Source organism: Protobothrops mucrosquamatus, unplaced genomic scaffold (genome assembly GCF_001527695.2).
Source record: "Protobothrops mucrosquamatus isolate PMUCROS unplaced genomic scaffold, P.Mucros_1.0 scaffold_5, whole genome shotgun sequence".
NCBI classification, from domain to species: domain Eukaryota; kingdom Metazoa; phylum Chordata; class Lepidosauria; order Squamata; family Viperidae; genus Protobothrops; species Protobothrops mucrosquamatus.
In genome coordinates this window covers 399281-415638 of record NW_015386081.1, presented here as the reverse complement: position 1 = coordinate 415638, position 16358 = coordinate 399281, and the positions used below count along the sequence as shown (strand labels likewise).

Here is a 16358-nt window from a genome sequence, read left to right as displayed (position 1 = left end):
TCTCATAAATTTTCTCATCCATAAGGCATTCAATTTGAGCCCTCATTTGAAAATAGGGCATAACTCAATGGTCACTTACAATCCTTTTTTTCAGTAAAGCTTCAGATACAGTCCTTACTATCTTCACTTATAGCAAAGCTCAGAATGGCCTTTTCCAGAAACTTGGGAGGGGGGCAGGGGGAAAAACTGCTGTTATTCAGAACAGGGAATTTTAAGCAAGAGAGCTTATTGATTCAGTTTTGCATAGGATGGTTTCTCATAGGATAGATTTACATTTAATCCAAATCAGGTTCTCTCCCATTTTAGATATTGATCAATCATTGCAGGAGTTGAAATAAAAGTTCCCTATGTAGGATCAACTCTACAAGTGTTATCCCCTTGGGAAACAGCTCAGTGCAAAATGATTTCTCTGCGTCTTGGTATTTCTCCAGCTCGGTTGTATTCTTTCAAAATGTGATTCGTTGAGTTAAGCAGGTCAGGTCCCTGTGGATACAGTATATGCCATCAAGTGAAAATTAAAGACCAGAAAATTAACAGGGTTTGTTGTGTTACCAAGCTGAAGACATTTTATCCTCATGCTCATAGAAACACATCCTGAGCTAATGGAACACAGTGCTGTATTCCAAGTCATATTTATACTTGCAAAAAGCAATGAGTGTACTTCTGTTAAGCTCACTTGGCAACTATCTTGCTGGGATTTTTCCCCCCTCTCCTTGGCTTTAAGTGATACAGACAAGGTGTGCTTTAAAGATAATGGAAAGCATGGCCAAATGAACCCATTTAATTACGGAAGTCCTGCCATGGGTGAATAATATAATGATGTGGGATTGTGGACACCAGGCCAAAAACAAAACCAACCCAACTAAAATACAAGGGCTTTAGGCAGGGATCTCCCCCTCTTTCAAAGTTGTTGATAATTTGAGTGTGCTTCATCAAGAGGAACCATCCTGAACCAACCAGATGAAAACCTAGCCAGATGTGGGGAGCGCTGGTGGATAAACTAAAACCCAGGATGAGCACAGTTAATATTAGCTTCTTGATACAGAAAGCCAGATGGATTAATGGATCAGCTCATGCATTGCCTAAGGAAACAAAAAAAGTATCTTCTATACTTCGGCACACATTGAGGACCCTGACAATAGCAAGTAAAAACTCCTAATTTGGCACAAAGGAGTGGGGAGTGCAGGAATAAATTGCAAGCTTTATTTAAAATGTCCACACAAGAAAACCAATGAAAGAGCCTGGAAAGCAGCAAGTCAACACTTTTTAAAAGCCTGGCAAAAAAAAGGAGGGGGGAGGGAACAGTATGCACATGCTGACTATGATTGTTAATGTCAGCTGTATCTAGTCTTTCTTTCAAATGAACAGAACTAGCATCTGGTTTCTACTAATGGAAAATCCAACCCATTATATGGTAAATCATAAGAAACCAGTGCCTCAGGAATTCAGACTGTAAACTTTCAATTCCTGTTAGTCCCGAGCATGGAATAGTTGAGTTTGCCATTTTCTCAGGGCCATTCCCTTCACATTTTAGGAAACAAAGCACAGAGGCGGTTTGGCTTTGCTCACTACCAGTCTGCCAGATAAGCAATTCTGAAATCTCCCTCCAAAGAACCAGAAGAGTTCCTTGTGAACCCTTCTTAAGCCCACCATGCCCTCTAAATTCACTCCATCTCAACTCTTTCTCTGCAGTTCTGGAAAGTTAAGGTAGAGGGGAGGGAGTTAGGGAGTCAGTGAATGCCACAGACAGAATGACAATAGTTTACACAGTAGCACGTGTTTCAGCAATAAATGCTCCCCCTCCCAATTTCTCTCTTCCTCCCCTTTCTCTCTCTCTCATACACACCCACTTTAACTGTGCTTTTGTGTTTTGTCAGAATTAATGAGAAAAGTTCCCTTGCCCTAGGGGTAATTAGTGTCCTTGGAGTTAAATAAGCTAATACTTAGACACCTCTGGCACAGGCAATTATGTTTGTGTATTGAATAATTGATTCAAAGAGAGGGGGAAGGGGGCTGCTAATCAGATCTGAGCATAATGAATTGATTTAATTAACAGGGGAATCTGAGGGTCCCTGGGAAATGTGTGCATTTATTCAGCAGCAGGAGAGAGTGCAAGCACATAAATTGAGAGAGAGGGCAGCAGGCAGGCACATTTGCTTCAGTGAGAGCTTCGCATCTTCCCATCCTGTTCTTTCCTTTTTTTAAATATATATATATATATATAATTTCAGATTTAGACTCAGATCCAGAGAAAAGCACTTTAGAAGCTTATCTACCTCCGCAGTAGCGACAGCAAAAGAGGGTTTAGGGAAGGATCCTGTGGGCTCGCGTTAAGATCAGGGGCACCGTTGTTGCTATTGTTCGGAGGGTTAAGGGAAAGGCAAGAACGGGAGAAGCTGAGCCCCCCCCCCACTTCGTACCTTACCTTCCTGCCTTCCCCCCCCCCGCCACCCCCACTCCGTGCGTGCCATCTCCAAACTGGCATTCAGTTGCAACCCACCAGAAGGATAGGAGTCTCCGAGGAGGTGGTCGCTGCTGTCTCTGCCGCTTTAGGGGAAAAAGGGGTGTCGGGGGGGAGGGGGAGACGCCGGCAAAGCCAGCTCCCCGGCGGGATTTGCCTCCTTGGGTAATTCTAACTGAGCGCGATCCTAGGTTAAAAGTCGGGCAAGTGTAACCGGCTCGGCCGGGGGGGGCTGTCTGTGCGAGAGGGGGCGGGTGGGGGGGGGAGAAGCTAAGAAGAGAGGGAGCTGGGAGGATAAGCCAGGCGGCGGTGGTCGAGGCCCGCTTCGCCAAAACCTTCCAACCCCCCCCCACCCCCCACCCCGCGCTCCGAGCCTTCCTTTCCAACGGAGCGAAGGATCAGCAACCGGCGGCTTGGAGGGCGAGCCGGCGACGGAGCGGCGGAGGCAGCCGAACCCCGCCACAATGGTGCTGGACAAGGAGGACGGTAGGTGGCGGGTCGCGATGCGGCGGCGGGGAGATGGGGGTAGGGGGGAAGGTGTTTGGTGGTGGTGGTGGTGGTGGTGGTGGTGGTGGTGGTGAAAAAGGGAGGGCTGCCGCGATGCCCTGCCGGCCGGCGCGTCCTCTCTGGCCGGCAGCCTCAAAGAAAAAGCCCGCCTCAAGTCTCGGCTGGGAGCGCCGGGCTGAGCGGCGAGACCGAGCGCTATGCGGACGCGGGGCACATGCGCCGCTCTGCAAAGGGACGGCTCCGGAAGTCAACAAAGCTTCCAAGGACCGGCTTATTTACCCGCCCCCCCCTCCTCCCGCTCTCGCTGCCGGACCCAAAATGTCCGTGTGAATGCGCGCGGACCCGCGTCGACGACTTTTTTTTAAGATCGCCCTTTTTCCGGAGATTGTCTCTTCTGTCGCTCAGATCCCGCCAGGCTTGCCTTTATTCCTCTCTTCCGGGAGCGTGCGCGTGTATTTTCCCCTCTCTGGTGTTTTTTTTTCTCTCTCTCTCCCTCTCCCCCCTCCCTATTTCTTCAAAGCAAAGGGGGAGAAAAGGCTATTATTGAGGGAAGGAAGAGCTGCCAGCTTGGCTAAACTCCTTCACAAAAGGCAGCTTGGCGTCTGAAGGGGAGAAAGGATTTCACTTTCCAAAAAAGAGCTCTTCTGCCGGAATGAGGGAGAGGGTGCTCTCCCCTGGGTGTGTAAATGGGGCGCGTGGGAGGGAGGGGGAGGGAGAAAACGGGGAGGGGGGGAGAGAGAAAAAAAAAGAGCTGCCTGTAAGTTTCAAAGAATCATGCGGGTCATTGTCAAGCCTCGCTCGAAGCTGAGATCGGGGCTCGCTTGGGGGTCGGCGTAGAAGAGGCAGGACTTTAGGCGAGGGGTTAAAGACTAAGCTAATTAAAAGGGCAATTACTGGGGAGGAAAGGAAATCGGCTCCGGGAGGCGCGGAGGAATAGATCGGCAGAGCTGGGAGGAAGGGGGGGGGGAAGCGGCGAGAGAGGGAAAGATAACTTAAGAACGGCGGGATCCACTTAAAAGATAATTTCAGCTGTCAGTCTTCCTGGCTCTGGCACTCTGGGGTAAATGGCTTGAGGCAGCCTTTGTTGGGGCGCTGAGAAAGTTGACATTTTAAACCACCTAAAAATCAGTAGGGCGGGGTGTGGGACGGGATCTGGGGGTTCTCCTTGAGTCCTGTCTTTCCTCCCAGGATACGCAGCACTTTTCTGACCCGCTTAGTTAATGAGGTCCAAAACAGTTTTGTTTGAGGGTTGCCCTGGGAGGACTTTAAATAAGTGCTCAAAACTAGCTGAGTGAATCAATACCAGTTGAACCCTGGTACTTTGACTGTGTCTTTGGAATTATAAGATAAATTTATGCTTTTTCTCAGGTTTATGAATAGAAAAGAAAATGCCTACGGTAGCTCCAAGTTTTCAGAATGCTGTCTCAAGGCATCTGATGGCAATCTGTGTTGGATGTCTTTTTGTTCTGTGACAGGGAACAGCTGAGATATTTCCCCCCAACACACACACACACACACACACACACACACACACACACACACACACACACACACGAGACTAAAACTGCAAAGCACAACAGGTGTTTGAAAACATGGATATATATATAACATAGATTTGTTTCTCAGAGAACTGGACTGGCTCTCAACTGTTTGGTAGCAAACTTGGAAAGGTTGTTATCTAGTGTGTAAAAGGGCTTTTGGACTCCGTAAATATTCTGTTTTGTTNGGGTAATTCTAACTGAGCGCGATCCTAGGTTAAAAGTCGGGCAAGTGTAACCGGCTCGGCCGGGGGGGGGGCTGTCTGTGCGAGAGGGGGCGGGTGGGGGGGAGAAGCTAAGAAGAGAGGGAACAGGGAGGATAAGCCAGGCGGCGGTGGCCGAGGCCCGCTTCGCCAAAACCTTCCAACCCCCCCCCCACCCCGCGCTCCGAGCCTTCCTTTCCAACGGAGCGAAGGATCAGCAACCGGCGGCTTGGAGGGCGAGCCAGCGACGGAGCGGCGGAGGCAGCCGAACCCCGCCACAATGGTGCTGGACAAGGAGGACGGTAGGTGGCGGGTCGCGATGCGGCGGCGGGGAGATGGTGTGGGGGGCGGAAGGTGTTTGGTGGTGGTGGTGGTGGTGGTGATGAAAAAGGGAGGGCTGCCGGGATGCCCTGCCGGCCGGCGCGTCCTCTCTGGCCGGCAGCCTCAAAGAAAAAGCCCGCTTCAAGTCTCGGCTGGGAGCGCCGGGCTGAGCGGCGAGACCGAGCGCTACGCGGACGCGGGGCACATGCGCCGCTCTGCAAAGGGACGGCTCCGGAAGTCAACAAAGCTTCCAAGGACCGGCTTATTTACCCGCCCCCCCCTCCTCCCGCTCTCGCTGCCGGACCCAAAATGTCCGTGTGAATGCGGGCGGACGCGCGTCGACGACTTTCTTTTAAGATCGCCCTTTTTCCGGAGATTGTCTCTTCTGTCGCTCAGATCCCGCCAGGCTTGCCTTTATTCCTCTCTTCCGGGAGCGTGCGCGTGTATTTTCCCCTCTCTGGTGTTTTTTTTTTTCTCTCTCCCCCCTCCCTATTTCTTCAAAGCAAAGAGGGAGAAAAGGCTATTATTGAGGGAAGGAAGAGCTGCCAGCTTGGCTAAACTCCTTCACAAAAGGCAGCTTGGCGTCTGAAGGGGAGAAAGGATTTCACTTTCCCAAAAAGAGCTCTTCTGCCGGAATGAGGGAGAGGGTGCTCTCCCCTGGGTGTGTAAATGGGGCGCGTGGGAGGGAGGGGAAAGGGAGAAAACGGGGAGGGGGGGGGAGAAGAAAAAAAAAAGAGCTGCCTGTAAGTTTCAAAGAATCATGCGGGTCATTGTCAAGCCTCGCTCGAAGCTGAGATCGGGGCTCGCTTGGGGGTCGGCGTAGAAGAGGCAGGACTTTAGGCGAGGGTTAAAGACTAAGCTAATTAAAAGGGCAATTACTGGGGAGGAAAGGAAATCGGCTCCGGGAGGCGCGGAGGAATAGATCGGCAGAGCTGGGAGGAAGGGGGGCGGGGAGCGGCGAGAGAGGGAAAGATAACTTAAGAACGGCGGGATCCACTTAAAAGATAATTTCAGCTGTCAGTCTTCCTGCCTCTGGCACTCTGGGGTAAATGGCTTGAGGCAGCCTTTGTTGGGGCACTGAGAAAGTTGACGTTTTTAACCACCTAAAAATCAGTAGGGCGGGGTGTGGGACGGGATCTGGGGGTTCTCCTTGAGTCCTGTCTTTCCTCCCAGGATACGCAGCACTTTTTCTGACCCTCTTAGTTAATGAGGTCCAAAACAGTTTTGTTTGAGGGTTGCCCTGGGAGGACTTTAAATAAGTGCTCAAAACTAGCTGAGTGAATCAATACCAGTTGAACCCTGGTATTTTGACTGTGTCTTTGGAATTATAAGATAAATTTATGCTTTTTCTCAGGTTTATGAATAGAAAAGAAAATGCCTACGGTAGCTCCAAGTTTTCAGAATGCTGTCTCAAGGCATCTGATGGCAATCTGTGTTGGATGTCTTTTTGTTTTGTTCTGTGACAGGGAACAGCTGAGATATTTCCCCCCAACACACACACACACACACACACACACACGAGACTAAAACTGCAAAGCACAACAGGTGTTTGAAAACATGGATATATATATAACATAGATTTGTTTCTCAGAGAACTGGACTGGCTCTCAACTGTTTGGTAGCAAACTTGGAAAGGTTGTTATCTAGTGTGTAAAAGGGCTTTTGGACTCCGTAAATATTCTGTTTTGTTTTGGTACATGGAAGGAATGCAGGAACAGAGTTATCTGTTTCCATGCTTCTCCTGCAACACAGTGAATTTTTCTCAAAATATCAATGCAGGCAGCTAGTGTGCTTTTTCACTCATCCATTCGTTAATTTGCACATTATTACATTTGCAGTGAGAATTCTTCAGGACTCATTTTTTTAAAAAAACATGTTAGTCTTCTTTTTCATGCTCACACATAGTGGTGTTTTATATTTAAAATATGAGTCTTTGAGCAAAGCAGAAGATACTGAAAAGTGATCCATAGATTTGATCTTTACATTTAGGAAATGGGATACTAGTTCAGGGTTTGGGTTTTTGTTTGGCTATTCATAATGTGATAAAGTACAGCTTAAAACAAAACGGGTTTTATAACCACTCATAAAATGTTACTGCAGCCAAGAAATTTAAGTAGCTTTTCATCAGCTAGCTTCTAGATATTTTATATATGTATATTTCTGCTCACAAAGAATTTTTCATTTACAGAGAAAAGCTCGGCTGACACAAATCTGGTACATTTGTTGCTATGTTCTCTCCCCTCTTTCAATTTCAAAAAAAATTAAAAGTTGGATTTGAAAGTGCTAGCAATTGAAATGTGTTCCCCAGCTTTGTGTCATCAGAACTTTGCCCTCCACTATCAGGAATGATGTCTATATAAGCTTATTGAAGACAGAGTCTGGGATCCCCAGAGTAACTCCAGTATGAATTTTTAAAAACTCTCCCCTTTGTATGTTCCCCCAAAGACAAAGATGTAAGAGGTTAAATAATGTCAGTATAATTAAGTAAGGTTAATTCATTACCGCTTTGCTCCTTTGGGATTTGACTTGCCTTTCCATCTGCTTTGATTTCGATGTGGGAACTGCACCAAATTATTGTGGTAGTACTCAAGATTTATTTGACTAGATGGGGGGGAAAAAGCCTCCCCCTTATGCTATTAAATAATAAACTAGGTAATGTTCTGTCCTCATGTCTTAAGTTTTACTTTTCTTTCTTTTTTGCCAAAGGTTTCTCTCAGCTTATATCTGTTTAAATCTGATTGACGGGTCAAACAGCAGGATATTGCCTCCATAGAAGTAGTAAGGGAAGCAGGTGAGCAACGAGGAAAGGCTAAGATCTAAAGAGTTTCCTAATAGGGGTATTTGGGTTCTTTCAAGTACGGCAGACATACTCATTAAACATAAGGAGCTCAGGGGCTAGAAAGATGGTGGTATAAGGAAGTGAAACTAGAAACATTGATTATCCAGACAGTTCTCAACAGCCCTCATTCCAGGAGCTCTCATGAATGGCTGTATAAAAGGAAATAATGGTGATAGTAGTGAAGGAAAAGAGGAAATTAGAATGGGATGCACTTTACAAAGGAAAAAAATGTTAAGGGATAAACCCCTGATTAGAAGGATATGGAGATCACCATAACAAATTGAAGTGGTACGTTGGATTTTTTTTTTTTTAGAATTGTTTGTAAAGAAGTTATTCCAGTAGACAGAATTTGTACCTTTTTAAATGAAGGACAGAGGTAGGGAGAATAATACTTTTCCATTTTTATCTTTATGCTGGTTCCTCTTCGCTCTCAACTCTTTCTGCCTGATCCAGCCCTGGGTGTTACTAAATTAGAGACATTGGAAATAAAGGCGTGGCTATGTATTTCCAGAATAAGAAATATAAACATTTTATTGGTTGTTGAAATACATGTCTAAAGGGCGGTGGAGAGATTTTGGTAAATAATAATTGTGTTGCAAAATATCAAATTATCACCAGCTATTACCTACCTTTTCTTTAGTAGCTCAAGGCAGCATTGATATCATGTCTCCTTAATAGGAATTCCATCTGATAGGCTGGCAACCAGCCCAAAATCATCCATTGAGCTTCATAGCAAAGTGGGGACTTGATCCTGGGTCTCTCTGATTAAAGTTCAGTCAGTTACTTGTGCTTTCCTTTAATACAATCTTCCCTTCTCTCTCCCACTTAAGTTTCCTTTCGACAGCCAATATTCTGTGGCCATTGAAGTTCTTTCTTTCTCAAAGTTCTTTTAGGAGTTTCCTTCTACCTCCTGATACATTGATTACAGGTAGTCCTAAATTTATGATGACAGTTGGGACCAGAATTTCCAGGGCTGAGTGATACAGTTGTAAAATATGACTGCATTGCTTAGCAATGGCAATCCCTGCAGTCCCTGTCACTGTCATTAACTGAATCCCATGGTCATTAGGAGAGGCAACTTCCTGCTGGCTACCCACAACCAAAGTCAGTGGGGAAGCCATCAGGAAGACCGTAAATCCAAGGCTGGCCGGCAGGTAAGTGGCTGTTGCTGGGTGAGGAAGGGAGTGAGGGGTGCATGAGGGGATGCACAAGAGGCTCAGCATGGGTTGGGTGCATGAGAGTGTGAGGGGGGTGGTGCATGGATTGGGAAGGATACACGAGAGTGCGAGGGACAGGGAGAGTCTGCAGGAGAAAATGAGTGACTCTTGCAGCATAGGCAGAGAAAGCCGGTAGATAGGTAGCTGGGTGGAGGAAACTTTTCCCCCATTGACATTTGGGGAAGCTGGCAGAGAAGACTGTAAATGGCAGTCATGTGATTGTGAGGCACTGCAACCAGTCATAAGTATGAATGGGTTGCCAAGTGCCCAGATTGCAACTGTGACGGCAGGAGTGCTGGACCTCTGAAGACCATTCAGCACCACCATAACCTTGAACAGTCGCTGAACCAATGGTTGTAGATTGAGGGCTACCTGTATCTAGTATTTATGCCCCATGCATTTGAGTACTGGAAAAGGGTTCAAATGATTCTGAAATAAAAGTTGGTTCTGCCGATATTGGTATGAACGTCATTCCTCACAAATGGTCATTGGATTACAGTACTCTTGGACAATCTGTCCTAGGAAATCTTGAATATTTTTCTACAGTGAGATAATGCAATCACCAATGGAGTTGGATAGTCTTACAAATGTGATAGATTAACAAGCAAGCAGACAGACAGACAAACAAATAATACTTGTAGAATCTTAGTTTCCTAGAAAAGTTTGTTTTCATAGCCCAGTTATATTTCTGACTTTGTAGAAAGATAGACTCGGTGTGGCATAGTGGTTAAAGTGTGGCATAGTGGTTAAAGTGTTGGACCGGTATTGGGAAGACCCAGGTTCTAGTCCACAGAAGCTCTCTTTTAGCCTAAACTCACAGGGCAGGGAAAAATAGGAGAAGGGAATGCCCACATACATTCACTTGAGTGCCTACAGAAAAGCAGAATATAAATCTAATGAATGAATAAAAATCTGGTCACCGTGACTGGCAAACGTGATACCCATGGGATACTTTGCCATTTAGTCTTGGCAAAAGTTTCTTCTAGTTCAAGTAAAGGTTTATGTGTTAGCATCCAGATTAAAGCCAAAGGGTACAGGATAGGCCAGAAGAATTGTTGTAACTATATGAAAAATGAAGCAGAGAGAAATTTAACATTTCTAATTTGACATGTTCAGCAACAGTGTTGAGCTACACCAGTGAGGGAGCGTTGCTTTTTCTCTGCCCAAATTCATCCAGTGTAAGGGAAACTGACAAAAAAGAGGTGACTTTGACAAGGACAAATATTAGAATTCCAATGATACGTATAGATAAGACTTGAAAGTTCAATTCCTAAGAGTTGAAAGTGTAGAGAGACTCAGGTAGACTTTGAATTGTTATTCCTCTTGATTAGCATAAAGGACAAACCAACTTCAAGCCAAATCCAAAGTTGGGATCCTAACACCTCATTCATGTTGGAGCGTTGACTATATTTGTAAAAATGGACTGACTCCTTGTTCCACTTTTCACTTCTGAACAGCACAGTAGCAATCCATGTTAAAGCTTGGTTTAACTCAAGCACTTTGGTTAATAATTTGAGTTGCTACTCTATCAAAATAGCACATTTTTGAGTGCCACTGATTACGTGCATAAAGATAGTTAAGCATGCATTTTTAAAATAAATGGAACTTTTGAAAGTGCAGTTTTGTGCAGTTCTATGTTACGTCAGGAATAACCTCTTCTGATGCAATCGTGCGTTAATGGGGAAGATAGTTTCATATATCCCCAAATGTAAATACAAATAATATATGGACAGTATGGTTATACTGCTCTTTAAATTAGTGGGAGAAAACATTAGAAAACATTAAGGTTTGCTTCAATGAAATATTAAAAACTCAAATATCTTTTAAATTATCCAGCTAAAAGAAGTGTGTGGGATCTTATTTTCAACAAATTCTTATAATTTGATATCAATTTAAGTTTAACATTGTATTAGAGATGTATTGTGTTTGCGTTCATGATTTCTTGAAATGAACCTAAGAGGCTGAAACCAGCTAAAGCAGTTGCCGTAAATGTTTGTTTGGAGGATGTGATACTCTAAAATATGGTGGTCCAAGGCCCCAGTTTACAATTAATGATAGCAGCTTTGATGAAAATGATTCAACCCTATCTTTCAAAATACGATCATTTAGGGATCACAGTATTTAAATCCTCCTCGCTGCATATCATAATTCTCCTTTTGCAAATAGTAGTGATCAAATGAGAATGCCTGTTTTTTTAAGTATTGAATGAAACCTTTCTCTATGCAAAGTGATACATTTGACATCAAATATGTTCAAGGACTGTTAGGATTAAGCGTTCAAAAATGAAAGAGGAAGGCAAAGCCATTTGAGTTAAGGATAAGGAATCTAATTAAAATAGGTATTAAGCGTATCTGACTTGAGCTTGCCATCATGCTTTTGAAAGACTACCCTTGTATCCGTTGTAAAATAGAGAAAAAAGTATCCTGAAAATTGGGATGAGGTGTTTTCCTGGATTAAGCAAGCAGCAGAAGCTTGTTCTGAGTATTTAATTATCTCATTCTGTAAGGGTAATGCTTAATTTTGGAAATAGAAACCCAAATATCTCTAACTCTCTATAAATTTTTGTGGGCAAGCAAGTATTTCACTTTAGACATTGATGTCGTCTGCAGGACTAGCTGACATAGCTTGGAAAGGTGGAGTAATTCAATTACAGAAGAGATACCCCTAGAACAAAAGTTCTGAGTAGAAAGTATCCTAAATCTCAGTCCGCCTTATTATCTCTTCATCCAAAGATCAAGCATTTGATTAAAGCAAGCATGTGTGAAAATGCTTTTCATATATACTGCAGTGTCAAAATATCAGAACTGGAGTATATTTTAGAAAAGGTGAAAGAAATAGAAATGAGTCAGGTTTTGACTATACAGTAAACACACAGTAAAAGACCCAGCTCTATATAGCTAAGGCAATAAAATCTTTTCCTTCTGATTTTCTCATTCCTGCTGTTAACTGGGGTTTTGTTTGGGTGAAATTAATTTCTGTAACCTATACCTGTTTTATATAAACAAAAAAGTTCAGAAAATTATTTTGTATGCTAAACAAATCTGAGCCTGGTCAACTTTAACAACAACCACAAAAAAAAAAAAGGATGAGACTCAAAACACACATGGATCTTTGCCTGGTGTAGAAAAGTTGATGTCAGCAATGATTTGGTGGAAGTTGGCAGCTGTTTAAAAGTCAAGAGATGGAGGGAAAATGTCTATAAAACAATATGCATAATGCAGATTGAAATGTGCAAGCATTCAGTTGTGTCTGTCTTTGTGTGCCTGTGTGTTTCTCTTCTCCTAACAGTGAACTGCGATGTTCAAGAATCAGTCAATAAAATTGCTGGTAAGTCCAATGTAATGAAAGTAGAGCCGACCTAAAAAGATAAAAGTTAATCAGAATTTCTCTATTTGATTGGGGGGGGGGGGGGGCGCCTTCTAGTCATAGCAAAACCGGAGCTGCAGATGGCGCTGCTGAGCTGGAAAAGCTCTCAAATTCTCCATTAAAACCTGGCAGAAGAATAAGCGGGGGGTCCCTGGGAGAGGAGGGCATTTATTCAGCGGCAAAGGTGCAACGCTCACACAAATGGAGAGGCAGAGGCAGCCGTAGCAGCTACGCTCCGACATTTCTTTCCCCTCCTCCCTCGCTCTGAGTGTAATTTTAGATTGAGATTCAGCTTAAATTCAGGGGGGGGGAAAAACACTTTTGTCAGGCTGAAAGCTGTGTATAGCTGGCTGCAACAGCCGAGGTTACGGGCTATCAAACGCAATTACATTAAAACAGATTATACTGTGCAAATTGAGCCGTTTAGAAGGTGAGAAGCAAAGAAACCGCTCTGATCTCCCTCCCTGGATGTTGGTTGTTTTTTTTTTTTTTCCCCTCCTCCTAAATTGCAGTTTTAGTTCCTTGCAATTCCGAGGTGCAAAAGTAGGTGAGACTGCTTTTGTATCCGCAAAGTGCTTCATTTCGGGAAGGCAATTCTAAGCGAGTGCAATCTAGGTTAAAAGCTGGACAACCGGATAATTAGAGCGCTCTCGCTGCTAAAGGACAATCAGCTGAGAGAGAGAGCCCCGGTGTCTGCTTCAGGCGCTCCCGCAGACTAGGTCCCGCTCTTTCCTCCTCTGAGCGGAGGCGATTGGAGACGGCGCATCTGCACCCGGGCTTCCTGGGGACCCTGAGATGATGGTGCTGGACAAGGAGGACGGTAGGTGAGCTGAGATGCCGGGAGCGCTGCTCGTCGGCGCCTCCGCTGCTGCTGCTGCTGTGCCGTTTGTGCGAGGACCTGAAGGGTGCAGCGTTTTCTTTTCTTCCATTCATTTGGTTTTCTCCGTTGGATGCAACAGCAGGCTTCCCCGTCTGCTTTTGGGGGAGGCGGGAGGGTGGCAAACCAAACCGGCCCAGCTGTTTTACTTTAGATGCTAGTGGTGGGGAGCCCCTAAGTTAAGATCGGCTTAATTCTAAAAGCAGGGAGAGGGGGGTGGGGGGGTGGGGACTTCCTTATAAAAATATATTGCTTACAATATGATCTTCCCTTGCTGTTGCTGCCGCTGCCGCCAAGGTAGTGTTAAAATAAACCGTCTTTTCCCAATGCCAGGGCAGAGAGTAGAATTTCCAGACGTGCTGCCAGACTCGTCGTCTTCTTTCTTTATTCGCAGTTAATAAACAAAATGACAGTGAAAACGAACGGCGTTACTTGCTAATGCTTCTTGAAAAACAAGTGTTGGTCGGGTCGCTGGAGGGAGGGAGGACTCTTGGTGTTTTGATTTCTTTCTTTTTTTTTCTTCCTTTGGTGAATGATATAAGTTTGGGAAGTTTTTTTTTGCTATTTGAAAAGAAACAGAACTCTAACACTATTTTCACATTTATTTGTGGAGAATAAATTCAGGCTGGGTATAAAGAATGAGCGTATATAGGCTTAATAACAGAGGGAAGGTTCCCAGTCGAGCTTTGCTGCTGAAGTTAGATTGACAGGCCCCCCGGATAGGCAACTTAAGAAACGGGGGGGGGGGTGTCTAGGAAAAAAGACGGTGAGTGGGTAGCCAAGTTTTGCATACTGTTCCTTCTTCAGCAAGAGGAAAGTGGAAGATTTAGAGAAAGTAGAAGATTTGTCAAGTTTCAGGCTTAAAATATAAAACGTGTACAAAGAAGTCAGTGAAACTTTTGTACTATAACAGGGGAGTTCAAAAGTTTTTTTTCCCCTGCCCCCCCTTCATTCCTTTCTTTTCATTTATCAAATTCAGAACATACTGTACACTGCAGCCAGGTGCCAGTGATGCCATTGAAGCATGTTGTCTTTCCTGTTTTTTAAATCATAGTTGGAATACGTGAGTCAAAATGCCTAGTTTAAGTAAGGCTTTTTGGGTGAGAAAGACAAGTGGGCCAAGAGTAAGTACAGGAATTTCTGGGGTTTTCAGGGTGAAGATCAGCATTATTCCCCCCCCCACTCTTCTAGCTTACTTAAAAAATGCTGCTGCTCCAGAAAGTTTGAGTTCAGCGGAAGTTTTCATGTGAGTTACTATATTATTTGAGATATTGTAGGAGCAGAACATGGTTAGCTTATGATAGCCAAAATCAGGAGGAGTCAGCATCTTTTGTGACCAATAAATTTTGTTAAAAGGCATAATACATCTGTTGAGGTAAGCTGCAGCTCATGAAAACGCCTTTTAATAATAATTGTTAGTCAGGAAAGGTGCTATCAGACGCCTTCTGTATTGTTTAAGCAGTGTATAAGTAAAAGAATATATTGCTTACAATATGATCAGCTGTTTAATATCCTTTTCCAAAATGCTTAATTAACACAGGGTGCAGCTTAGCTAGAATAACATCCAGATATTAAGCCTAAAAATGGATTTCTCCATGTTTGTTTAAAGGTGGCAGATGTTTTGCATCTATTTACAAAATATTTGCATTTTATATGCAGGTGTCAATATCTAATCCATAAAAATCTGTTATTGTATAAGTTAAAAATATAAACTTCCATAATTTACTGAACATTATAACAACCCAGTTTGCCTGCAACAAACTAAAACAGATTGTTTCATTAGGTTTCGTGGCCTTATAGCATACTTTGTATTGAATCTATGTTAATTTACCATTTTGACTATATTTTAAAATATCTGAGGACTTCAGTAATGTTATTATCTTAATTTGGACAGATAATCTGATAGGTGAGTGAAAGTTACAATGTAGAGTTCCAAATTAACTCCGGTTCTAAATAATATCCAATTGTTATGTTTTTTTTAAAAAAAAACTTTCCAGTCCTCTATCAGAGATTAAAAAATAAGTTGTCCAGAATCAATTGTTTTAGAAGCCTCTTCTGAGTCATCAATAAATTATTAGACTATATATAAAAGTGGCAAAGAATTGTTTGGGGACAAAAAAAAAGTCCTTGGCACAGTTCAGGTTGGAGGTAAAAAGCTGTTTCTAAGGGCTTTGCAAGTGTGTCTCACACTAAACATGCTGAAGAATAAAATGGTATACATTTTTTTTAATTATGTTTTGTCAAAAAGGTGTTGTGCTACATCCTTTGGCCTGGAGGTTACACTAGATGAATGGCTCTAATGGATAATAACATAATAGCTGTCATAATTCTCAGAGGAACTTTAAGGTTGCTGAATCAAATAGTTTGTGACACAAAGGCTATTTAGAAAGGGTGGCAAACAAATTTTAAAAATCACTGCATAAAGTAATTGTAAAGCTGTGCCTTAGATGAGTCTCAAACTGGTGGTGCTCTTGGCTATCCTAAACTGGGAAGGAAGTTTCCTTGAGGACTTTACAAGGAAGCTTGTTGAGGATCAGAAGTTAATGTGCATACAGTATGGATAAGAACTATATGGCAGGCTGCCCTTGCTTATTTTTGTTGGCAGACACTAACCCCTTTCAGAACTGAAAGGAAAATAAACATTTGATGCTAGTGGTTACTTGTCCTTTTTAGTTCACACTTAGTTGAAAGTGTTGCACATTTGAGGCAGAACTTGGTGCTAAAGTAAGAAGATGCTTCATGGAAAGATCAAAGAGAGAGTTGTTATGTGGAACTCAGTGAAATCAATAGGAACTGTCTGCTAGATTTATTACATAAAGCAAAACAAAATGGACTGCATGGAGAAATTTAGGGGAAATGAATTTATACTGAATAAAAAAATCTTTTTTTCCCCTCCTGCATCCCCATCCCCAGCATATTAACAATTGAAAAACTTTGATCTTTTAAGCAGATCAGCTCTCTCTCTCTCTCTCTCTCTCTCTCTCTCTCTCTCTCTCTCTCTCTCTCTCTCTCTCTCTCTCTCTCTCTCT

The 16358-nt window shown here is 43.5% G+C and overlaps 1 protein-coding gene across 1 annotated transcript in view; it reads left to right on the top strand.

Annotated features, from left to right (window-relative positions):
- The first annotated feature begins 12941 nt into the window (after nt 1–12941).
- Nucleotides 12942–16358, top strand: part of LMO1 (LIM domain only 1) — a 115665-nt gene continuing 112248 nt past the window's right edge. Inside the window, exon 1 of the mRNA XM_015812230.1 lies at nt 12942–13272. Coding sequence (XP_015667716.1) covers nt 13248–13272 — 25 coding nt within the window. The 5' untranslated portion in view covers nt 12942–13247. The remainder of the gene's footprint in view (nt 13273–16358) is intronic.